At 38.4% G+C, this 25,200-nt stretch overlaps 2 protein-coding genes across 6 annotated transcripts; one reads left to right on the forward strand and one right to left on the reverse strand.

Moving 5' to 3' along the window:
• Positions 1-5,869: 5,869 nt before the first annotated feature.
• LOC124296915 (uncharacterized) lies at positions 5,870-8,042 on the forward strand. Its single transcript, XM_046747348.1, has 2 exons — positions 5,870-6,396; positions 7,958-8,042. The coding sequence occupies exons 1-2, from the start codon at positions 5,870-5,872 to the stop codon at positions 8,040-8,042; spliced, it is 612 nt and encodes a 203-aa protein (XP_046603304.1).
• A 1,533-nt stretch (positions 8,043-9,575) lies between these two features.
• LOC124298891 (anillin) lies at positions 9,576-24,153 on the reverse strand. Of its 5 annotated transcripts, none has more exons than XM_046751485.1 (19): positions 23,639-24,153; positions 22,591-22,717; positions 22,323-22,523; positions 21,001-21,173; positions 20,494-20,835; positions 17,756-18,383; positions 16,920-17,215; positions 16,733-16,832; positions 15,662-15,891; positions 15,475-15,585; positions 14,119-14,318; positions 13,911-14,046; positions 13,058-13,313; positions 12,169-12,333; positions 11,851-12,074; positions 11,172-11,342; positions 10,867-11,089; positions 10,629-10,773; positions 9,576-10,541 (listed from the first exon to the last, which is right to left on the reverse strand). In XM_046751485.1, exons 1-19 carry the CDS (start codon positions 23,654-23,656, stop codon positions 10,436-10,438), a joined length of 3,852 nt encoding a protein of 1,283 aa, XP_046607441.1. In that variant the 5' UTR covers positions 23,657-24,153; the 3' UTR covers positions 9,576-10,435. The 5 variants fall into 5 exon arrangements, with proteins under 5 accessions (XP_046607441.1, XP_046607440.1, XP_046607439.1 ...); XM_046751484.1 differs by having other exon boundaries at positions 15,475-15,582; positions 16,733-16,835; XM_046751483.1 differs by having other exon boundaries at positions 16,733-16,835; positions 23,639-24,151.
• Between the last annotated feature and the right edge of the window lie 1,047 nt (positions 24,154-25,200).

Consider the following 25,200-nt stretch of genomic DNA (forward strand, 5'->3'; position numbering starts at 1 on the left):
GCGGGGAGGGGCGGGGAGGAAAGGGGAGGGTGTCGGGGAGGGGCCGGGAGGGAGGGTGGGAGGGCGGGAGGGAGGGAGGGAGGGAGGGAGGGAGGGAGGGCGGGTGGGGGGGGGGGGGTGTACTGCTCTATTAGCTCTAACGGGCTCGCATCGACATACGTCCTCCACTCTCTCTCTCCCTCCCGCCCTCCCTCCCTCCCAACCTCCCTCCCTCCCGCCCTCCCTCGCTCCCTCCCTCCCTCCCTCCCTCCCTCCCGGCCCCTCCCCGCCGCCCTCCCCTTTCCTCCCCTCCCCTCCCCGCCCCTTCCCTTCCCGTCCCTTCCCTCTCCCCGCCCACCGCTCCCCCTTCCCTACCCCTCCCCCCCCCCTCCTCTGAGGAGAGGAGAGGTCCTCTCCCACGACCCACCCCGCCTCCTCCTCGGCCACCTCGTCCTCCTCCTCGTCCACCTGGTCCTCCTCTTCGTCCACCTGGTCCTCCTCCTCGTCCAGCTCGTCCTCCTCCTCGTCCACCTCCGACCACCTCGGGTAATACCTGGAATAGTAATGAATATTTTTAGTATAGGAACACATCAAAAATATTGTGTAAGGATTAATGTAATTAATCAATTAATTAATAATATAATGAATTGTACAAGATTATTCATAGCTACTGAATATGTGCTTGCACGAAAAATGAATTGAAATAATTTATTGTAAATGTGACAAGTATGTAATATTTCAGATGAAATATAATTACAATTGCCATCAAATATTATAAAAGTGTTTTACTCACCCTGCACAAATCCTCGTCCTCCTCGTCCTCCTCCTCGTCCACCTCCGACCACCCTCAACCACCTCAGGTTATACCTTGAATAGTAATAAATATTTTCAGCATGATAACAAATCAAAAATAATGTGTAAGGTTTAATATAATTTTATTATCGGTATAATCTACCAGAAAGATTATGAGAAGATTATAAAGTTATAGAAATTTTATTAGCGTACTGAAAACTACTGAATTTGGGCTTGCGCGAAAAACGAATTGAAATAATTTATTGTAAACATGAACCAGGAACCACGGAGCGCTTATCCTGGAAGTCGAGAAATTTTATTAGCGGACTGACAGCTACCGAATTTGGGGTTGCGCGAAAAACGAATTGAAATAATTTATTGTAAACATGAACCAGGAACCACGGAGCGCTTATCCTGGAAGTCGAGAAATTTTATTAGCGGACTGACAGCTACCGAATTTAGGGTTGCGCGAAAAACGAATTGAAATAATTTATTGTAAACATGAACCAGGAACCACGGAGCGCTTATCCTGGAAGTCGAGAAATTTTATTAGCGGACTGACAGCTACCGAATTTGGGGTTGCGCGAAAAACGAATTGAAATAATTTATTGTAAACATGAACCAGGAACCACGGAGCGCTTATCCTGGAAGTCGAGAAATTTTATTAGCGGACTGACAGCTACCGAATTTGGGGTTGCGCGAAAAACGAATTGAAATAATTTATTGCAAACATGAACCAGGAACCACGGAGCGTTTATCCTGGAAGTCGAGAAATTTTATTAGCGGACCGACAGCTACTGAATATGGGCTTGCGCGAAAAACGAATTGAAATAATTTATTGTAAACATGAACCAGGAACCACGGAGCGCTTATCCTGGAAGTCGAGAAATTTTATTAGCGGACTGACAGCTACCGAATTTGGGGTTGCGCGAAAAACGAATTGAAATAATTTATTGTAAACATGAACCAGGAACCACGGAGCGCTTATCCTGGAAGTCGAGAAATTTTATTAGCGGACTGACAGCTACCGAATTTGGGGTTGCGCGAAAAACGAATTGAAATAATTTATTGTAAACATGAACCAGGAACCACGCAGCGCTTATCCTGGAAGTCGAGAAATTTTATTAGCGGACTGACAGCTACCGAATTTGGGCTTGCGCGAAAAACGAATTGAAATAATTTATTGTAAACATGAACCAGGAACCACGCAGCGCTTATCCTGGAAGTCGAGAAATTTTATTAGCGGACTGACAGCTACCGAATTTGGGCTTGCGCGAAAAACGAATTGAAATAATTTATTGTAAACATGAACCAGGAACCACGGAGCGCTTATCCTGGAAGTCGAGAAATTTTATTAGCGGACTGACAGCTACCGAATTTGGGGTTGCGCGAAAAACGAATTGAAATAATTTATTGTAAACATGAACCAGGAACCACGCAGCGCTTATCCTGGAAGTCGAGAAATTTTATTAGCGGACTGACAGCTACCGAATTTGGGGTTGCGCGAAAAACGAATTGAAATAATTTATTGTAAACATGAACCAGGAACCACGGAGCGCTTATCCTGGAAGTCCAGAAATTTTATTAGCGGACTGACAGCTACCGAATTTGGGCTTGCACGAAAAACGAATTGAAATAATTTATTGCAAACATGAACCAGGAACCACGGAGCGTTTATCCTGGAAGTCGAGAAATTTTATTAGCGGACCGACAGCTACTGAATATGGGCTTGCGCGAAAAACGAATTGAAATAATTTATTGTAAACATGAACCAGGAACCACGGAGCGCTTATCCTGGAAGTCGAGAAATTTTATTAGCGGACTGACAGCTACCGAATTTGGGCTTGCGCGAAAAACGAATTGAAATAATTTATTGTAAACATGAACCAGGAACCACGGAGCGCTTATCCTGGAAGTCGAGAAATTTTATTAGCGGACTGACAGCTACCGAATTTGGGCTTGCACGAAAAACGAATTGAAATAATTTATTGTAAACATGAACCAGGAACCACGGAGCGCTTATCCTGGAAGTCGAGAAATTTTATTAGCGGACTGACAGCTACCGAATTTGGGGTTGCGCGAAAAACGAATTGAAATAATTTATTGTAAACATGAACCAGGAACCACGGAGCGCTTATCCTGGAAGTCGAGAAATTTTATTAGCGGACTGACAGCTACCGAATTTAGGGTTGCGCGAAAAACGAATTGAAATAATTTATTGTAAACATGAACCAGGAACCACGGAGCGCTTATCCTGGAAGTCGAGAAATTTTATTAGCGGACTGACAGCTACCGAATTTGGGGTTGCGCGAAAAACGAATTGAAATAATTTATTGTAAACATGAACCAGGAACCACGGAGCGCTTATCCTGGAAGTCGAGAAATTTTATTAGCGGACTGACAGCTACCGAATTTGGGGTTGCGCGAAAAACGAATTGAAATAATTTATTGCAAACATGAACCAGGAACCACGGAGCGTTTATCCTGGAAGTCGAGAAATTTTATTAGCGGACCGACAGCTACTGAATATGGGCTTGCGCGAAAAACGAATTGAAATAATTTATTGTAAACATGAACCAGGAACCACGGAGCGCTTATCCTGGAAGTCGAGAAATTTTATTAGCGGACTGACAGCTACCGAATTTGGGGTTGCGCGAAAAACGAATTGAAATAATTTATTGTAAACATGAACCAGGAACCACGGAGCGCTTATCCTGGAAGTCGAGAAATTTTATTAGCGGACTGACAGCTACCGAATTTGGGGTTGCGCGAAAAACGAATTGAAATAATTTATTGTAAACATGAACCAGGAACCACGCAGCGCTTATCCTGGAAGTCGAGAAATTTTATTAGCGGACTGACAGCTACCGAATTTGGGCTTGCGCGAAAAACGAATTGAAATAATTTATTGTAAACATGAACCAGGAACCACGCAGCGCTTATCCTGGAAGTCGAGAAATTTTATTAGCGGACTGACAGCTACCGAATTTGGGCTTGCGCGAAAAACGAATTGAAATAATTTATTGTAAACATGAACCAGGAACCACGGAGCGCTTATCCTGGAAGTCGAGAAATTTTATTAGCGGACTGACAGCTACCGAATTTGGGGTTGCGCGAAAAACGAATTGAAATAATTTATTGTAAACATGAACCAGGAACCACGCAGCGCTTATCCTGGAAGTCGAGAAATTTTATTAGCGGACTGACAGCTACCGAATTTGGGGTTGCGCGAAAAACGAATTGAAATAATTTATTGTAAACATGAACCAGGAACCACGGAGCGCTTATCCTGGAAGTCCAGAAATTTTATTAGCGGACTGACAGCTACCGAATTTGGGCTTGCACGAAAAACGAATTGAAATAATTTATTGCAAACATGAACCAGGAACCACGGAGCGTTTATCCTGGAAGTCGAGAAATTTTATTAGCGGACCGACAGCTACTGAATATGGGCTTGCGCGAAAAACGAATTGAAATAATTTATTGTAAACATGAACCAGGAACCACGGAGCGCTTATCCTGGAAGTCGAGAAATTTTATTAGCGGACTGACAGCTACCGAATTTGGGCTTGCGCGAAAAACGAATTGAAATAATTTATTGTAAACATGAACCAGGAACCACGGAGCGCTTATCCTGGAAGTCGAGAAATTTTATTAGCGGACTGACAGCTACCGAATTTGGGGTTGCGCGAAAAACGAATTGAAATAATTTATTGTAAACATGAACCAGGACCCACGGAGCGCTTATCCTGGAAGTCGAGAAATTTTATTAGCGGACTGACAGCTACCGAATTTGGGGTTGCGCGAAAAACGAATTGAAATAATTTATTGTAAACACGAACCAGGAACCACGGTGCGCTTATCCTGGAAGTCGAGTTTAACCGCGTAGCGGACCCGAAGCGCGGGATCCGGGAGGTTGAGAACCCGGTACTCGAAATACGTAGCGGACCCGAAACGCGGGATCCGGGAGGTTGAGAACCCGGTACTCGAAATTTGCGGAGCGCGATTCTCATCCGTCCGCTCTACTGCGCGGTTGTTTCCAGACTGAGGAATTCGGCTAGCTGATTTTAGATTGGTGACGTCACTTTCTGAACATCCGACATCCAAACTTTGGTTTCGACCTTTCATACTATGTATGATGATGTATGATGTACGTTGTATGATGTACGATGTATGATGTATGATGTAAGATGTATGATGATATGATATGACGTATAATGATTTCAGTTCTCACATTCCAGACAAGAAATACGCACTTCATCTTTCCTGCCGATTCCAGACTCAAGCGGCTAGGCCCTTCGATCGCCAGGCGTGGACCAAAGATTCATTCTTCAGTTAACGAGTCAGCTAACGAGTCGAAATGTTCTTTGCTCTGAAAATCACGAAAGAAATTCAACTTAACCACGTTAGACTTCTGACGGAAATTTCAACGATTTAAAAAAATGCCGGACTCAATTCTTTGATGCACTGTTCCGACGTAATTTTGCGAGAGAAATCGATTGGGCGCAGTCCCAATACGCTACGATCAACGCATTAAAAGTTACAGCCAAAAAACGAGAACCTGTGTTTTCGACATTTTTCAGCCGGTGCTTTCTCGCTCGCCGTTTCTCTCCTGTTGGTATTACGCTCTTTTCGCTGCGTTTTCTGAGGTCCTGAAGGTCCAATTAGTCAGGTGAGGGTCATTTCACTCGAATCTCAGACCAAAAACTTTCAGCTTCAAAAATGAAGAAAAAGTAAGGCTAACCCCTATGTATTGTTACAAAGGGTGAAATCACCCGTTTTGCCCCCTTTTAATGATCTAGTAGTCATCATAGATAAAAGACGTTTATAAACCTCTTATGTCTTTCAAAAGAATAAGGTTTCTGCGTCAACCAACATTATTGTAAAAACAGTCTTGTTTCAGACTCTAAACGAGAAACACATATTACGCAATTAAAGCTTTTTTCACAACATTTTATTCACGCTCTTGATTTTGACTTGATAATTAAACTCGCGGATCCATATTTATTTCCGTAACGTCAAAGAACGTTACATGGTGTCAGAAGCGGGATCTTGAGTTTATTTTCATTCGAGTCAATTCATTGCGCGAACTTCAACTATGAGCAATAGTCGAATGACACGCTCTCGTCGAAGGGAAAGTGGCGGAAAAGAACCTTTCATTATGGAAAATCCGCGGGTCCCCGAGACAATCTCATCACTTTTAGTGGACCCTCTTCCAATTCCTTCGGCGGCCTCTCAGATTGATCTGCTGAAGATCATGTCCCAACAACAAGAAGCCGCTGAACGTCATCAACAGCAACTTCTTCAGCTGCTTCTTGATCAACAAGAGCAGCGAAAGCAAGAACTCGTCAATCAACGAGAACAACGAGAAAGGGAACTTGCCTCCCAGTTGGAGCAGCGGAGGCTTGATAGAGAAGCTCAAGAACGATCCGAGACCAGTCTTCATGAACTGTTCCGGACGACTGTGGCAGCTCTTCAGGCTGTCCATCAGGTGAACGGCTCAGGAGAACCGGCCGTCACCCCTCGAGGTTCCAGAGTCGTTATTCCGCTTCCCTCTCCTGTTCCCGTTCCCGCTGTTCGGGAGGTCCAACATCCAGGACCGTTCCAGGATGTTCGAGACTCAAGGTCTGTGCCTTTTATTAGGGGAATAGATGAATCCCCAATTTGTAGAACAACAGTAAATAATGAGGTCGGCTTTTCCGAGCTTCTGTCTCAGGTTCAACCTCGTTATTCTCATTTAAGTCAATTAAATAATTCAAGATTTCCTGGGGTTTCTTCTCAGATTAACGATAAACCCTTTTATCCTTTAAAACCGCCAATTTTTGATGGAAAGATTCCATTGGCAGATTATGAACGTCAATTCAACACAATTGCAAAGCATAATCAGTGGGACTCCGCCATGAGGGCCCACAGCCTTGCCTCTTGTCTTCGGACGCCGGCTTTCCTCGTCCTCCTCCTTGTCGACCTCCGACCACCTCCAACCACCGCCAACCATCTCTAACAACCACTGATATAGAGATAACCACCTCGGGTTATACCTGGAATAGTAATTAATATTCTCAGTATAAGAACATATCAAAAATATTATGTGAGAATTAATATAAATAATTAGTTAATTGATAATATAATAAATTTTATTAGCGCATTTATAGCTACTGAATATGTGCTTGCGCGAAAAATGAATTGAAATAATTTATTGTAAACATAACAAATTTGAAATATTTCAGATGAAATATAATTACAATTGGCATTAAATATTATAAAAATGTTTTACTCACCGAGCACAAATCCTCGTCCTCCTCGTCCACCTTGTTCTCCCCGTCTTCCTCGTCCTCCTCCTCGTCCAACTCTAACCACCGCCAACCACCTCCAATAACCACTGATAACCACCTCGGGTTATTCCTTGAATAGTAACAAATATTTTCAGTATAAGAACGCAACAAAAAAAAATCAGTCCTCACAGATTTGAAACCCGATACACAGCAATTTTAGCTGTAATTAAACGACGTCAGTGTCATGTATTCTTATGTATACTATGCCGACTATTCACCTACTACAATTTGTTGATCCTGGTCGTTCGGTTTATTTTTCGGATTCAAAATGTTAGAAGCATGCAAATTGGTTTGATAGTACAAAACATGATGTTTTCAATAATCAAACTTGTAAACTTCAAAATTAGTGCGGAAGGTTAAAAGTCATCAGGTCAAGGACCTGGATAGCCAGAACTACAGAGCGCTTGTCCCTGAAGTCGAGTTTCACCAGGTATCCGACCTGGAGCGCCGGAACCACGGAGCGCTTGTCCCGGAAGTCGAGTTTCACCAGGTAGTGGACCTGGAGCATAGAAACTACGGAGCGCTTGTCCTGGAACTCGAGTCGCACCAGGAAGCGGACCCGGAGTGCAGGAACCACGGAGGTAAAGAACCCGGTACTCGAACCCGGTACTCGAATTCTATGAAGCGCGATCCTCATACGTCCGCTCTACTGCGTGGTTGTTTCCAGACTGAGGAATTCGGCTAGTTGATTTTCGTCTACATAGATCGATGACGTCAGGAGAAAAAAAGTTTTGGGTTACGTCACTTTCTGAACATCCGAAGATTCGAACATCCAAACTTTGGTTTCGAACTTTAATACTATGTATGATGTATGATGATTTATGATAATATGATATGATATATAATGATTTTAGTTTTCACCCTTCAGACAAGAAGGCGAGGCCCTTCGATGGTCAGCCGTTGACTCAAGATATTTTCTTCAGTTCACGGGTCCGCTAATAACGCTGCCGTTCTGCGACAGTTGGATGATAAAAATCTGTACTTTTCAAATGTGTGTTAAAATGCACTCGAAGTTTTAAGAAGCTTCTTTCTATCTCTCCCTATCAAAAAATAAACGCAGACAATCACCTTTTGAGGTCTTTAAATCAGGCCATTGCGTTAAATACTGTCTCGTATACGGAGCATCCATTTCATCTCGATCAAAATTGGCGCATCCGTGATGTATTACAGTTACTCCGAATTTTTTTCCATACGAACACTTTCCGAAAAATACTTCTGCTTCTCTACCCAACGTAGATACTTGACTTGCGACTAGCTAAAACAGCGTTTCGATTCTATGCCTACGAAAATTCAAGATCGAGAGAGCAAATGAAAAGTTGTTAGAATAATTATGAATATTGATGTTATAGAATACATGGCGGAGCAGGGGGACGAAGAGGACGAAGGTGGTCGGAGATGTTAGGAGGTGGTAGGGGGTGGTAGGAGGTGTTCGGAAATGGTAGGAGGTGGTAGGAGGTAGCCGGAGGTGGTAGGGGGTGGTACGAGGTGGACGGAGATAGTAGAAGGTGTTCGGAGGTGGCAGGTGTTTGGTGGCGGTTAGAAGTGATCGGCAGTGGTCGAGAAGGACGATGACGACGAGGATGACGAGGGGATGGGGCAGAGGAGGAGGAGTAGGAGGACGGGGACGAGGATGACGAAGGTGGTCGGAGGTGGTTGACGGTGGTTGGAGGTTGTTGCGGTGGTTGGCGGTGGACGTGGTTACGCGTCTTCTCACGGGGATGATTGAGCTGATCGACATTTCTAAGCCGCAGTCGTTAGCTAATGTTAGAATTTCTCGAATTGATTCGGGTTAAAAAGAGAACGAGTATTATAGTTCTGCTGAAGTGCATTCAGATGTGAATACGACAAGCGATACTGTATTACGATCTGAATTTGAAAAGAATATTAAACAAAACAAAAAAGACCTCAAGCGCGTAATGACGAATTTAGTGAACGACGCACTTACTCGTAGTGATATCATACGACGACTTTAAAGATCTCTTCACAGAAGACGAATCGAGCACTACGATTATTCGGGATAATATATTGATAGAGACGATGCGAGAACCGTTGATAAAACGATACGATCGAGCTATAGCGGAGCAATTTTCAGCATCTGTACCCACAGCTATCTTCTATTATAACATTTTCACGTACTCCAAGCAACTCTAGGGTGTTCTTCTTTGAGGTGTTCTGGTGCAATGTTTTAACCAACGACGAGCGTTACATGACAAGAAAGCGTCCTGACCATCGCCTGCTAGTCAGCTGACCCAAGAGCCATAATCAAATGAAATTATGAATTCATTTTCAATTTTAATGAAATCAATTTTATGCAATTTTTTTTAAAGCGAATTTTTGCAGTAAATTATTATTTTCATGTCACGTATTGCTCAATATGTGCAACTCGAGTTACCTCTGCAGAAGCGTATTGCAAATTCCGCTTATAAGGATGTACTAACACAAAATATAATTCAAGTATTATAGGTAGGTGAACTTAACGTTATGTAGTTGTTGGTTGTCTTTTATTTACAATCAGCTCAGTTGAATCGTGATGATTTTTAATGATCAGTTTCAAAACAATTGATTATCTGGTATTACTACCATGTTAGAGAATGGTATCAAAATATGAATATATTCGTATAATTTTTCTACATATGTACGTATGTATAACGAAATAAAAATTATATGCGTATTTATCTCAAGAAATATATTATACTAGGATACGAAAAGTTATTTTTATTATTGTAAAAGATCGTGTGATAGAATGAATTGTTCCCAAAAGTAGGCTATCATATTTTTCCTACAGTGGTAAATAAATAAAGAAAAACTTGTTTCATCATTGGCTGTAAAAATCGTCGCTCTGCTGTGACAATAGTTGATATTAAGAATTCGAAAATATCAAGAGATTTTTCCGAATACGCGAAGAGAATATAAACGATATCAACGATGATCTATGAAATATATGTCATTCATATAAAAGACATATTTAACTCGTGATCTACAGTTGAAATATTTTTACTTCTTCTGGAAATATCTCCTTTAATTCGAAAACAAATGGATGTCAGTTTCGATTATCAAATATGATAAAAAAAAAATATCAAAAATTGATGATTGAATGAATTCAATTTCTGTTGATAAAGCCACAGTATTTGACACTGTGCAGTGAATTTAATACAACCATGCCACTTTTATCCTCAAATCATGAAAGTATCAGCCTGAAGGTAGATGAAAATCTGATGGAAAACTATTTAAATTGATAATTCTATTTTAACAGACCTTCCATCATTGACAAATATTTACAATATACGAAAGCCCGTGCGGCAATCGGATAGTTTTCAAAATAACCATTCCAATCATGACGATGATGTGCCACCCCAGGCGCGCATCAGGCTCAATGTCTTGTTCAATTTTGAGCACCATTCAAGTCTCTCTTCCTTAGTATCCGCTGATAACAAATGCCTGCAAACATTCATGCATTTCAATGCTATATAGCTACGCTTTAATTTTACAAAGAAAAGAATTAATTGCTCTTAATATATTTCGAACCTTATTATTGTCTGTGGCCCCATTCTAACCATGACCAAAGTTGCCAAGTCACCCGGTTCAGCGGGCCTAATTGTTTCCAACAAAAAGGTATTTGGTCGGGCGCAAATGTCCCGTGACACTAAACCAACGGCGATTGTTGACACACCTACGACATTAAATCATGAATTATCAAGACGAGCTGCGTATTTTGTCGTCGAATTATCGCAATAAATTGGAAATGGATGACAAATTAATTAACCTTGCAAGTCCAGACTTCCAATAGGTGTTTTCTTGCGTTCATCGTCGGGATACTTCCAGTAAGATAACGCTGAACCTTTGAGGAGGCACCATCTTCGATGCCACGCACCAAATCCGGAGACATCGTCAAACATCGATAAAAATCCCCGATGCTCAACAGAAACCGATAGTTCGCATGACACGTGCATTTGAAGTCGTCCTTCTAATGGGGACGACTGTGGCACCTGAATTTGATAATCAAAATTTATTTAGGTGATAAATTATAGAAACTAGACAACTTCGATGCGGTTTATAAATCTGCCATACTTTGTTGAGGGTCCACTGCTGTCGCTGCACCTCTCTCAGGCTGAATATGACATAACCGGTGAGACTGAAAGCCGGCGATCGCACGGCAGAAGGCCCAGCAGGACTTTGAACCGAAGGCATTAGCAATCGGCTTTCCTGTTTCAAAAGTTTTTTCGGCGTTTTTCCGGAACCCTGCAAATCGAATGACATTTAACATGAGTTACAATATATTGAATGAGAAATATGTCGATCAATACAAATTTCCAACGAAAATCAACAAAATGCTTTAGTCAATCTTTACCGAGCAAGCAAAATGTCACTTATTTTGACTACTATCAAAACCTAAGCATCACTGACGTGACGATGCCGCAAGTAACGTAAATCTACATGCAATACCGCACAAATTTTTGCTAAAAACTATTTAATTTTATGCAAGAACAACACCAAAAAATGTATTTCTACAAATAATGGTAATTACATTACAGGGAGACACTATTTGGCATTGCTGTTGTATAAAACAAATATATTTTCCATATCTGTATGTGGTATTGCACATGAAATAACGCTGGCTGCGAGGTTTTGGGGTCAATGATGCGTAAATTCTCATGATAACCAAAATAATTGCCATTGAACATATTTGGTAAAGACTGGCTGTTCCACCATTCGACTTAAAACAAAAGAGAGAAATAGTTTTAGCTACCTTTTTACTATTGTGAATATGATACTTGATCTCGTGTGGAAGAACTTCAGCCCTCGTTTCAAGGGAATAAAGTTCGAGCGTGATTTTAAAATCGCTGTAAAGATCCTGGAGTTTTAACGTCGACGAAAAACGAAGACAAGAATCACCAGGCTCGGCATCGACTACAGGCGTTGCTACAACATGATCCAGATGACGTACAAGGCATACGAAGTGGTAACAATTCGCTGTAACAGTGAACGGTTTTTAGTTAGTATGAAATACAGACAAGAATGATGAATCTTTACCTCAGCATCTCAAACGGAATACAAAACATATTACCTGCGTCCATGTTGCGGAAATAATTCTGTTTCAAGGGCAGCGTTATTGCGGATATGGTCAAAGAGCCACATTCTTGCAGCTCCGGTGAGCCTGGAATGGCAGGCCTCAATGTTCCTTCTACTTTCAACCTCTGAACCTCGTGAAGTGCAGCTTGCCGTCTGTGAGCTGTGAAAAACGAGTTGGAGAATTCAGGTTGAAGCATAGAATAATTACGAATCTACTCATCGTCAAAAATCAGGGCTGTACGAATAATTCGAAATCACGGACAATTCAATAGGAATCGAATAGTTCAAGTTTTTTAATAATTTGAATTTCTCGAATCCTTCGGTTAGAAGCGCAAATTTTCGATTTTTATCGTAAATACCTACGACAAAATGTCCGAATAATTCAGTCGTAATCTCAAACATACGAATTTTTATTATTATTTTTTATCTAAGTTGGTTCGGATTTTAAAATTTCTGTTATTTCTGTAGTTTGACAATTGTTCGAATTTATTTATCTTTCAACTTGAAATGTTCTCATGAATTTTGAAAAGTTACACTTCATTTGCTGTTAAAAAAATGTTTGACAGTCAAATCTTTCATTCCACTACGTACTTTTAAGTTAGGAGTGAGAAAATGGAGAATTTGATATTCAGCCGAATAATGTCAACAACTCGAACTGATTAAATCACTGAAATAATTTGAACCATTAAAGTTACTCAAATAATTCGAATTATTTGAGAATTACTCAAACTACTGAAATTATTCAAAGTATTCAAACAATTATAATTAAATAAACAATTCGAACTATTTGAATTATTCCAATATTCGAATATTCAGTTCGACTCGACCACTATTCAGACAACCCTATCAAATGTCGAAGTACGATTTAGCCAATGGCTACTCACTGGCGACGAGCAACAACCTTTCCCCTTCAACTTGTTCTCTAGAACCGCTGAATTCGACGGTAGCATTGCACAAGTTCAAAGCCTGGCTCGCCTGGCTTATTACCGTCTGTTGTTTGCACACCTCTTCTAGGAGGTGCTTCACCTTCTCTTGCACAAGCACATATTCATCCCTTTCATCGAATTGAGACGATGAAGTGGTCGTTGTAAGTTCCGGCTCTGGGATTCGAGTCACGTGACGAACGGGAGTTTTAGGAGTCTGAAATTTAATAATTTGCGCCAAGCGTTAAATACGGTAAAGATCGAACACAGTTGCGACGCTTTCTAGAAACCGGGAAAACCGGAGAAACAATAGCGTGAATGTTCCGGCTCGGAATTTACGTCCACTAAAGTTTTGAAAATACAGTATCTGTAAAAGTGTGGGCCATGTAACAAAGAACACGTACTTGGATCTCCGATTTTTCAGATATCGCCTCGTTACTATGAACGTTGCGTTAATTGGGTCTTCGCATTAGATGAACCCAAAGTAATATGCACACAAGATACAATCGAACTTCACTAACTTTGCAGTATATACCATAGTATGGGTAATGTCATATTGTTTTAGTTCTGTATAGTATAGTACAGTGTAAGATTAATTCTGTTTGCTAATAATATTCATATTTTTGAACATTTTTTTAGTAGAGATTTTAGTTAGTTCTTTGAATTTCAATGAATTGTATTTGTTTCGATTATGGTTTACTTAAAAAAGCAAAAATACGAATTAATTATTCGACTGAAAAACCTAGATAAGGCGGGGAATAGTGTAACAAAAAAATAGTTTCAACCCCGTAAAATCAAATTCACGAATATTTACCTGAGACTGTTGTCTTCTGTAAAAACTGACGCTGTGCATCAAAGGCAAGTGATTATCTCCTTCGACTACATATTGTTCACCTTTTCTCGGTGATGATCTAGGCGTCGCGATTTTGATCGGAGAACGGTAAGACTGCCTGTGAAGTACAGATGAAATATAAAGAGACTAAAGCCAGTTTCAACACATTCAGACCTCAATCGCTACTTACCCTTGAGTATATTTGAAGCTGTGTGAAGTAGCTGAAGGACTTTTTCCTGCACGGTTTAGTTTAGGTGGAGTCGGTCCTTCCACTCCTAGACCTGCGTTTTGCTCATCTTGAAGAGCTAAACAACCGTCCAAATACTCGTCCATTTCCTCGAGCACAGAGATGTCAGATGTCGTACTATCTGGATCTGGATCTATCGATCGCTGCAAAATTTATAAGTGTTCAATTCGGCATTATAATATGACCTTCAAGATTACTGCATCTGAAAAAATGAACTTTAGCAAGCAGTAGCTTCGGAACGATATTCTGAGAGCAAAGTTGTATATTACTTATTTCTTGTTCGGTTGATTGTTTAGTACTTATATCATTATTTTTAAATAAGGACACACGACCGTTTTTCACTCAATTAGCACTTTAGCAAGTAGTAGTTTTGTAACTATATATCACACGTTCACATGATGTTGGTACAGAATTCAGCATTCAGGCCATTTAATCTCCATCACGAACTTCCTTGACTTTTCTAGGTTTATCAGGCTAAAATCTCACCATTTTCAGGACTAATGCGAATAAATTAATTATTGCAAATCGAAAAAAATTTACGTATTTTCCATATATTTTTTTTTGTATTATGAAAGTACAAACTGTACTTGGTAGGTAATATTTAGAAATATTCAAAGTTTGAAGAGAACCTTTCAGTAATAGTAAAAATATTTGTAGTCAATCTAATTCATCTAAAGCTTAAAAAAATTATGGGACGTATTTATATGAAAAAACATATAGTAAATGATTCCCTAACTTCCTGCAAAAGCCCCTAACACTTTTCTGACTATTCTAGAATTTCAGAATTCCATGACATTTACAGTTTTTACAGAATTCTCCGACCAGTGGCCACCCTGGCATTGCATATACAATAGTTATATGGAAGTAAAGTTTCTTCATAGACAGAGGACTTATCAACATCTTTTTGATTACTTCCCATCAGTTGAAGTAAAAAACTAGTTGATTGAATGAGGGATTTTGACAAAAGCTATGGTTTGCTAAAGTACTAATTTAGCGAGAAACGGAATTTGTATTAATCTATGGTTGAAGGGAAAAAAAATGAACGGAAAAGTGCAAAGCTTGTTGAATCTCGTTTCTGCAAATACGGAAATCTGGAAGGTAATTATCATAATTTATACCAACCAAACACTTCACGATTTTAGAGACTGAGATACAGGCTTGAGAAGTTTCCCTGCATATTAAATATGCTTTACTTCACAAGTCAAATCTTTGATAGGTTACAAGTGTGAATAAACAAATGAATATTTGAAAAAAAAAAAACGTTCACATCCACATGTTTATTCATCACAGCTGACTCACCTTTTTATTCAAGACGGACTGTTCACTCACTACTCTAAGTATGCTTCTCCCAAGGCTAGTATTACCGATACCTTCACTTTCTTCAGTACTGTCATATTCTGTATCTTCCTGCTGATTACAAATTGATATTATTGATCTAACTAATTGAATAATCCTGCGAGACACTAATTGTGCGCTGTATCTTTACCTCAAGATAGTATTCTGCCTCCGTTTCAGTCTCTGTCTTTTCATCTAGCGTCGCAGTTTCTGCTTCTGTTTCCCCAACGGTGTATTCCGTTTCTCCCTCAGTTTCCGTTTCCGTCAGCTCGTTATCAGAAAGATGAGGATAAAGGTGTCCTGCCTTTGGCGGGGACACTCGAATTCGTTTGACGTCTGACTGAGTCTTGTTTTGCTGCAGTTTCGGCAAACTTTTAGCCACTATAGAATCATTGAAAAACGTACAATGAATTCATGAATAATTAGTTGGCGAGTTTGAGAATATATGTAAATCAACTCGAAGTTTTGTTAAAACAACATCATGACTAAGTGAAGAGTTCAAAAATATAACTAAAAGTCATCAATTTGAATATAATTTTAAAAGTTTATATGTGATCTACAAAAAAATGTGTACACACTGAATTTCATCTGCAAACATCCTGTTATTAACATCGCAGTAATCGATTTAATCTAGAATTTGTTAACGAAAATTTAATATACTTTATCCAACTCAGGTGAACAATAACTCATTGTATTCATACATGAATATGCTATAAATCGTCTTCGACAGATTTTAATATTCCTCTCGCCGATTGGTAAAAAAAATCTGCTATATACAATCGTCACAATTTAGAAATCATAAGCTGGCGATTTAACTCTAAATAAATTAATATCATCCAAACTCCAACTTAGATATGTTACAGAGAATTCATGCACGATAAAATAAGTTTAAAAATCTTAATACAATAATCTAATAAAATTGTTAATCTGAATTAGACAAGCAGTGTAGATTTTTTTATGAAAAATTGAGAGAATAAAGTTACTTCTCTTAAGTTAACATAATAGGATATTTATATTTAAAAAGTCAGCGTGTGAATCTAGCTGCTAGATTTAAAATTATTTCCCATGTGATAGGAACTTTTTTGAGGTATGTGTAACTAGCTTTAGCGACTTTTTAAACCATTATTCTAACACGTTTTTGTTCTGATCACTTTTTCGGTCTAACTGTATGAATTTATGAACCTGAATAAATTCGCAGTGAAAAAAACGTGATTCTGCTTACCCTGCCTCTTTACAGGAGACGATTTTACTGTGATCGGAACACCGTTCGTAACACTGTCCTGCAGATGTCCAAGCGGAGGTGGAGGAGGCGGTGGGATTGTCTCCTGAATAAATAAACACTCTAAATTCAATCGAACAACAACAGTATTGACTTCGAAGTCAGATTTTGATGAGAATTTCATTCATACCGAAGCAGGCGTCGGCCTAACTGGACAAACTGGTGAGTTTTTTGGGGAGTTAGGCTTTCCATCACTGCTTTCGCTAGTCCTGATGCAAGAACCGGCAGCAGCTTGGGCCATTTCTTTGTTACGATTAAACCGTGACCTCAGCATTTCTAGCTCTCGTTGTCTCTCATTTTGTGAATTCCGCAAAATGTTGTTCTCTAATTCTTGCGTCTGACCACCATGTTCAAATAAAGCACGTTGAGCTATTACTTTCTTACTCAAAACATCAGCTTTATTGTGCGCAGATGAAGCCGTCTTTTCTGGAAGATTAAATATTCCACAATTACGGGACTGTACATGAATAAAAGGCTGAAAAAGTGGCTGAATTTCAAGATTTTTCATTCCAATAACCAATTATTTGATTAGTAAGTAGTTCGAACTCCATTCGCGAATGTTTTCCATTTGAATAAATTAATAGAAAGCATCGTATTGATAATAATGTCAACCATTTCACTTGGTGACAGGTTTTGCGATCATTGTGATATCTCCAAAAGAACACAAAGGATTGACTGCAAATTTAGACAGAATTCTTGGGTACATTATCCTCTTTGCTACGATTTGAAGCTTTTTCATTTCCTTTATTTAATAAAAGGGCCACCGTTTGAAGCTTAAGTTCAATCTTCAGACTTTTAAATAACATAAGCCCCAATCAAATTGAATAATTGTTTGTCAAAATATAAATTTTCAAAATTAAGCCATCTGTTCAGCCATCCACTCGAACATACGCTTTCAATGTATTAATATGCGAACCTTTAATTTAGATTTTCAAACACAAAAACGAAAATAAAATGGGTATCTACCTTCAGGTGTGTGATGTGACTTCTGGGGATCCTTCTCTTCCAATTGCTTTTTGGAAACAGACATCGATAGCGGCGCCTTTGGGATCAGAGGAGCTTCTCCTTTGTTTCGCTCGAACAGAGCCATTCTCTCAGACAGGGTCATTTCGGCAGGATCCTTCTTCTTGGGTTCCGTGGCTTTAGACTCGAACATGGAAGCCTTGCTCAATACCGAACCTGGCGACTGAATCGGGCTTTTAGGTGAAGAATAGCCGAATTTTGGAGTTAACGAAGTATTCGGGATAAGGTTACTGTCACTACTCGTGCTGGAGCTTACACTCTGTGTATTATTTTCTGGTGTTCTATTATTTTTATTAATGCTAGCATGCGAGGTTTTTGTAGGACTCCTAGAAACGTTCTTATCGTCGCTCGGTTTTTTCCCTTCTATGTGATCATTTCCATCAAACTTGGAATTAGAAGATATCACTTTAGGCAGTGATCTTTTATCCACATCCGATAATTGCTGGTCGTTATTCGACCACTTGAACGCGGCCGACGATTTCCCCGAATCTGAATTGGATCCCTGGGAACAACCCTTATAGTCATACACAAGGCGAGAATTGCTGGTAGTACGAGTAAAACCTTGAGCCTCCTGGAAAACACCGTTGTGAAACCTATACTTTTTCTTCAACGGCTTTTTAAGACTTCTGTTTATTTCCATCGACCTCATTTATGAATTACCAGTCCACCAAGCCCTCAGTTGCAAGAAAGATTCAGAGCACAAAGAAAGAATCATCCACTTTGAGGATGGTAAGATCAGACCCAAAATTTAGGAATTGAGAAAAAAAACCGTCAAAAAAATCTTTAACTCTATCTGGTATTGTCTGCACCAATGATAATCAACACTAATATAAATAAATTGGAACAATAAAAGTTAGAATATAAATAATTTGCGAAAAGGTTTTACAATTAGAATGTTTAGAATCATTAAAATCTGATGCTTTATATTCGAATCTGATGTTTTCAGGCTTATTTTATTTACTTTTAAGTAATTTTAAGTAGAAATTTTACAAGAGCGCATAAAACATATTCGTAAAAGTTCGCTATTACAGATGCTGTTAAACAATAAATGTGCTCATTATAATGGTACTATAATGAAAGATTTGTCAAATATTTTTTAGACAATAATGTACTAGAATTTAATCATTTTGGACGTTCTAATTATGAAACCTTTTCTCAAATTGTTAATATCTTAGCTTCTGTTATTCAAGTTTGTTCAGAATTATTTGCAATAGTGAATGCTTAGTAGGAATATTAGTTCATTTGTGTTCACCATGTTGACATAAATAATAATACTGCGGATTTTTAAAACTGTTTTTTCTCTTCTCCTAACTTTTCTTTCAAACACTACAACCCATTCAGGGTTCGTACGCTTTTTGGAATCTGAAATTCCCTAACTTTTCCAGGTATTTCAGCCTGAAAACAGGATTTTTCCAGTAAGCTTTCAAGAAATATTCCGTTGATGATTAACAATTTTTACACACATTAATATTAATACCTCCAATATTGCCTGGTAAATATCTTATTTTCTGACTATCAATTTACAAATAAAAGCCTGTGATTTTCTGTAATAAAAACAAGAAAAAAGGTTTGGTATGAAGTAATATACTTGGAATGTATGAAGTGGTGCAATGAAATAAAATTTTAAGTTTAATTTTATTTTTTGCTGAAGATTGATAGTACTTTGTACAAAAACGACTTCATTTCTTCGACAGACTCAAAATTCCAATCTATTTTCGATAATTCCTGACTTTTCCCTGCTGTGAGAAATTCCCTAAATTTATCCAGTTTTCCAGGTTTCCCCTGTGCGTACGAACCCGGCAATTCAGCCTTAATCAACACTTGAAAATATTTTTAATCAATATATTTTTTTCAAACAACACCATTTCTCAAAGCATTAAATTGTGTTAAGGGGACATTATACATTAATCTATTACTATGTGATAATAGTATTTTTTTACTGAAAGTGTCCAAGCATTTTTCAATTTCCCACTACCTCAAGTTTTCCACATGCTTTCTAGTTATTCAAGCTGCCCTGACGTTATGCTACTTTCCTCACAGGAGAGTAACTCACGTTCATTTGTTCAACAAACATCAATTACTTATAAAAATCACGTGACACCTCACATAAGGAATTAACGCAAGCATTAATGCGGAAGCACATGAAACTTTGTGTGGTACTCTGGAAAGTAACAGTAATCTGTTCGTGATCTGATACAATCTAGAATTTTTTGTCAAACTACATTGTAACAACCATAAGTTGGTTGACAAAATTTGATACAGGCTTTAATCAGGTTTTTCAATTGATTAGTGATGAGTTAAAATGTGGATAAAGTTATTTCCAAGCAGTGTGTTGAACAAAAATTTGCATCATATTATTTCTTGAATTTTCTGCCTGCCAGACATGTTTTTTCTTGTCTAAATTTAATCCAATCAAAGGCTGAATTTGTGAGAAACTTTTAAAAGTGATTCCTGGTTAAATTAATCATTTCTGAATCAAATAAGACACGAAACAACAAATTCTTCTTTGATGAAAAAAATATACCACTAAAATTATAAGGGCAGTTGAAATGAAGCATTCAAAAATTTCTTAAGAACTGTCATGAGAGCACATTCAACCAAACAAATTTATATTGGGATAAGCTACAAGTCCATGAGAGAGATGCAAAGTTTTGACATCGCGGATTAAACTTTACCCTTACCAGGGTTTCGAGCACAGCTTGATCCCATTTGAGTTGCTTGGTAGGGCTACCCTTTCCTCGACTAACTTGCGTACTGCTGGATGATCCGTTCGAATTGATTTGCTTTGATATGCTGCTCGTACTTGGCTTTTTGGATAGCCCGCTAGTGCTTGACATCTTGGATAATCCAGTTGGACTTTGATGATTCAACAATCCGCTTGTACTCGGTTGTTTAGATAATCCGCTTGTACTAGGTTGTTTAGATAATCCGCTAGTACCTGGCTGAGGCTCGCCGCTGCCATTTCTTACTTGCTCATTGAACTTAGCTTGAACCTTTGAGGCTTTACTTTCGACTGACTTTATCTGTTCAACAACATATTTAACTCAATTACCAATTTGCATGAAGCAGTAGCTTATCATTGATCATAACTTAGCGTCAGAAAGTGATCCACACTCAGTACTTTCCTCTCTCTTTTATGATAAAAACAATGTAAACATTTCAGTACAAGTATTCGTCAAGTTCCTCACCAGTGTTGGATGAGATAGGTCATCCTCCCAATTGTTTATCGTAGAAGCCAAAGCAGCAAGTCTGCCCAATCTTGCACCTGGCTTAGCAGCTTTTCGATCGGTCGACTCTTCTTCAATTGCAAATTTTTCCTCTGTTCTGTGAATTGGGGAACTCAACTCACGGCTGCAATCCTCTGAAGAAATATGTGTTCAAGTAATTTGATACATCACATTTGCAATCCTCAAAGCTATTTTAAAACACTGTTCACTATTTTCTAATATAAATCAAAACTCCAAATGAATCTTAACTACTGAAAAGAATAGGTAATGAAAAGATTGAAAGTTTACAATATTCCGTCCTGAAATTTCTCGAACAGGAAAACATTTTTTACATCCAAGTTTTGAAGGTTGTCAGATTTTATTATTGTTATTAGGATATCTCATTGACTTAGATCTGATTTTTCTGTTCACTTCAAGTCATAAAACTTAAGTCACAAATTATTACTTTCGTTTCGCACGCAAAAGATATTTTCAGAAATTTTCAGCAATTTCTATAAATCTACTCAGAATGCATATTTCTAAAAGATTTTCTATTTCGCTTAAAATATTTCAGACAAATTCGCATAATTTCCTAGGAGTTGTTCCGAAGTATCTCAATTTCTGTGCAGAAAATTAATTTCAACAGGTTTATCGAAAAACTTCGATATTTCTTAAAAATTACTGTCAAAAATTTTCACACTTCTAGTTTGACTAAAATTATTGTTTTAGATATATCCAGATTTTTCAATGGCATTTCAGAAACATTCATATGCAACTGTTTCTTATGAAATTCCATACCGAAGTATGCTCAAAAAATATACAGGAACACCAGAAATCCGATTTTTTCAGATTTGTAATGCAAAATGGAGTTTCAAAAAAACTTGAGTTTCTCATAGAAATTGGTACAATTTTCACCTCTAACTTCACTTGGGCAGAGACAGTCTAGAAGACAAAAATCTCAAGTTTATCAGATCTTTAAAAACTCTGTGGAATTTCTTCAAATCCCTTAGACTGATAGAATAATTAAAACTATTCCAGAAGTACTACAGAATTTTGCTTAGGACAATCCAAAAACTAGATATATTTCTGAAAAATTCATTTAAAAAATTCTGAGAACTTTCCAATAATTCTCTCACTTGGGAATATAGTGATAATTAAAAGGTATGAGATATTGTGATCGGTACTTATTACAGATAGATGCTATGGCATCTGCCATAGTAGTACCATATCTATATTGTATGCAGGAACCAGTTTATGATATCAATGTGTGTAGGTGTGACAGCACCAACCAAGCAACAACTTACCAGAGTATAGCTTGCCCAGCCTTTGTAGCTTGGATCTGACACCGGATATTTGAGTCTCTCCATTCTCTTTGTTGGATACTTTGCCTTCTTGAGTTGTGATAGGAATTTTAGCAGGAGAAAATTTTCTCGGTGATTTAATCGGCGATTGCTTGACGGGAGAATCTTTAACCACTGGTTTAGCTGCCACATTGTGTTCCAGTACTAAAAGGCACAATACAACATCAAATAATGCATATTGAACATGAGAGACACAAATGAATTAACGTACCTGGAGCCTGTGCCAGAATGGCATTAGCATCCTTCAATGGACTGCGCCTCTTTTTGGGATCATGACCAGCATTTGACAATTGCGTGTCTAATTTTTCCCTCCTTGCTTTCGCACGCTCCAACATTCGCTAAAGTAAGCCAAAAAACTCGGATATCATAATTCACACGATGATGGTAGTAGGTTAGCATAATAAAACAGTAAGAGGTATAATTCTGTACTTTTCTCACATCTATTTAGATTTTTCATACATGCAGAAGAAACATAAGGGATTATTTTCCTTAATTAGCAAGTACAAAATCTGGCCAGGAAAGTTTTGAGCAGCTAAAATAATGAAAAGGGGTCTGAGACCTAGTAGTTGAGATTGATAAGGTTTAATTTAACTAAAACAATATTGTCTGAATACAGAGGAGCAGAAAAAATCGAGAAAAGCCCAGTCGTGGACAACAAATTTATTAGCACCATATCTTTGTTTTTAACCGAGAAGTGTGAAAAATGTGTCAAACAAATTCGAGAGCCTTTGATTACTGTCTAGACAAAGTAAGCTTTATTAAAATTAGACGAATTGGTGTCCGCAGAATGCAACAATAACCTAAAATCTCGATCTATGTTAAGGGTTAATTGCTTTATATTTACACTTGATTCAACTCAATTCGATCAAGACTAATTTCGCTTTGTGTTAGTATTGCTGAATAAGATTAAACCACAGAGAAATGTAACAGTTCGTATGAGTTTAAAGTTCATAACGTTATCCTAACGATGCATATTCATGTGAAATAGTTATTTCACAAAATTAGTATGGTCTGAAATTCAATAAGACGTGACAAAACTATGCAGACTCAGATTTTGCAAACCCAACTTCTTCGAAGTCTTTCCAAACTGTCAAGATAGTAGGAGTTTTTCAATCGTGAAATTATTGGGACCAGGCTACCTGGTTCATAAATTTTATTTAGGATCACAACGGTCAACACGTGTTTGTATCTTACAATCCTATTCAATTCCAGACAAATAATGCCTCGGATCAGGTATAATTCCGCATAGCGTCGCTTACCTGAGTGAAGGGATCCATTGTTTAATTTTGGGCAGAAATTTAGAAAATTTCAGCACGCACGCTTGGAATCGTGACCCGACGTTTTCCGTCCTACGAAGAGCTCAGAGCGACGCGAATATACTTATTTATCTCGGGAAATAAGTGCGAGAATATCAACGCACGCCGCGCCCTTCGACCGAACTCTTCAAACTGTCAACAACCGTTGCATTCAAATGCAACCGCCATTTTACGCGTTACTACGCTCACTGAAGTGGGATCACCGATGAAATTCAAAACGTCAATATCTCCTTCGATTCTGATCATAAACTTGTCGAACTTCACAGTTGTGGAAAGAACTTCATCGGTTATTTATTATCCTTTTTCAAACGAGATACGAGTTTGTCTTCCAATGTACCGGCCCGTGCAATTTGTTGCGACGATATATTTTCCGAAGTTAAAAGCGATCTTGCCGTTCATTTGGGTACTGAATACCGACTCAATACTGACTGCTCGTTCATTCGCATCCTGTATAGAGCCCAGCCACCCGACGGATGAAGGCCCTATAGTGGGGGAAGAACGTTCGAAAGTTTAAATTAACGGGCTTTCATTGGTCGAGTAGTTGGAATAAATACCTAACCGTTGTACGTATTACAGATTATATCTCTACGCGTGCGCACCGGATTTGAACGTTGGTCATTCGAATTTTTTTGTAACTGGTTAATCAATTCTGCGCAAAGGTGGTAAATTGTTCACAAAATTTAGTACGAGGTCCGAATCCCCTCATCCGCGTTCTTCTTTTGGTGAAAAGTTTTCAGATATTTCTCATAATTTTGTTTATAAATTTGATAGATAGTTTTCGAACATTTCTGAGAAAAATTCTGTACTGTATATAGTCGAGGGTTCTTAGGAAAACTAAGAAACTCGGAGAAATTTCCATTCTAAGATAATTCGTAAAAATTTAGTTTCAGTCAACGCTTGACAACCAAATGCAGCACCATTGGTCAAAGAAATGTATTCAACCCCATAAAGTTGTTGCTGGGATACCTGCAAATGTTTTTGTGTTATGGAATTTCTTCAAATAACCTCGTAATAATAGATATACATATAAATATTGAAGCCTGTATCTGAGCCTCAATTGATAGTTTATATTGTAAAAGAAGCTACACAAGATTGAATTTGGTGAACATTATAATGAGAATTTTAAACGACGTTTGACAACTCATGCACCTAGTTCTGTGAAAGTAATATACCATAATGATTATCATATATATACAGGTAAAAAACTAGAATGGAAGAGAACATCATACGGACTTTTCGGCCGAATACCCTAAGAATTCATCCTAGCGAACCAAATTTCGAATCTGCAAATCCAAATATTAAGATGGATTATGTTGCAATACTATTATTCATTGGGCTGGTGGCTGTGCAATTGCTCACGAGCGCCTTTATTGGATACATTATATCAACCATATACTGATATAACATTCATTAATTTGTCTCAGGAGTTTAATAAAGATCACTGAAATAAAATAATTGAGACCCTGATTTGGCTACTCATTAATCATATACATAATGATTTCCTT

Source organism: Neodiprion virginianus, chromosome 2 (assembly GCF_021901495.1).
Source record: "Neodiprion virginianus isolate iyNeoVirg1 chromosome 2, iyNeoVirg1.1, whole genome shotgun sequence".
NCBI classification, from domain to species: Eukaryota; Metazoa; Arthropoda; class Insecta; order Hymenoptera; family Diprionidae; genus Neodiprion; species Neodiprion virginianus.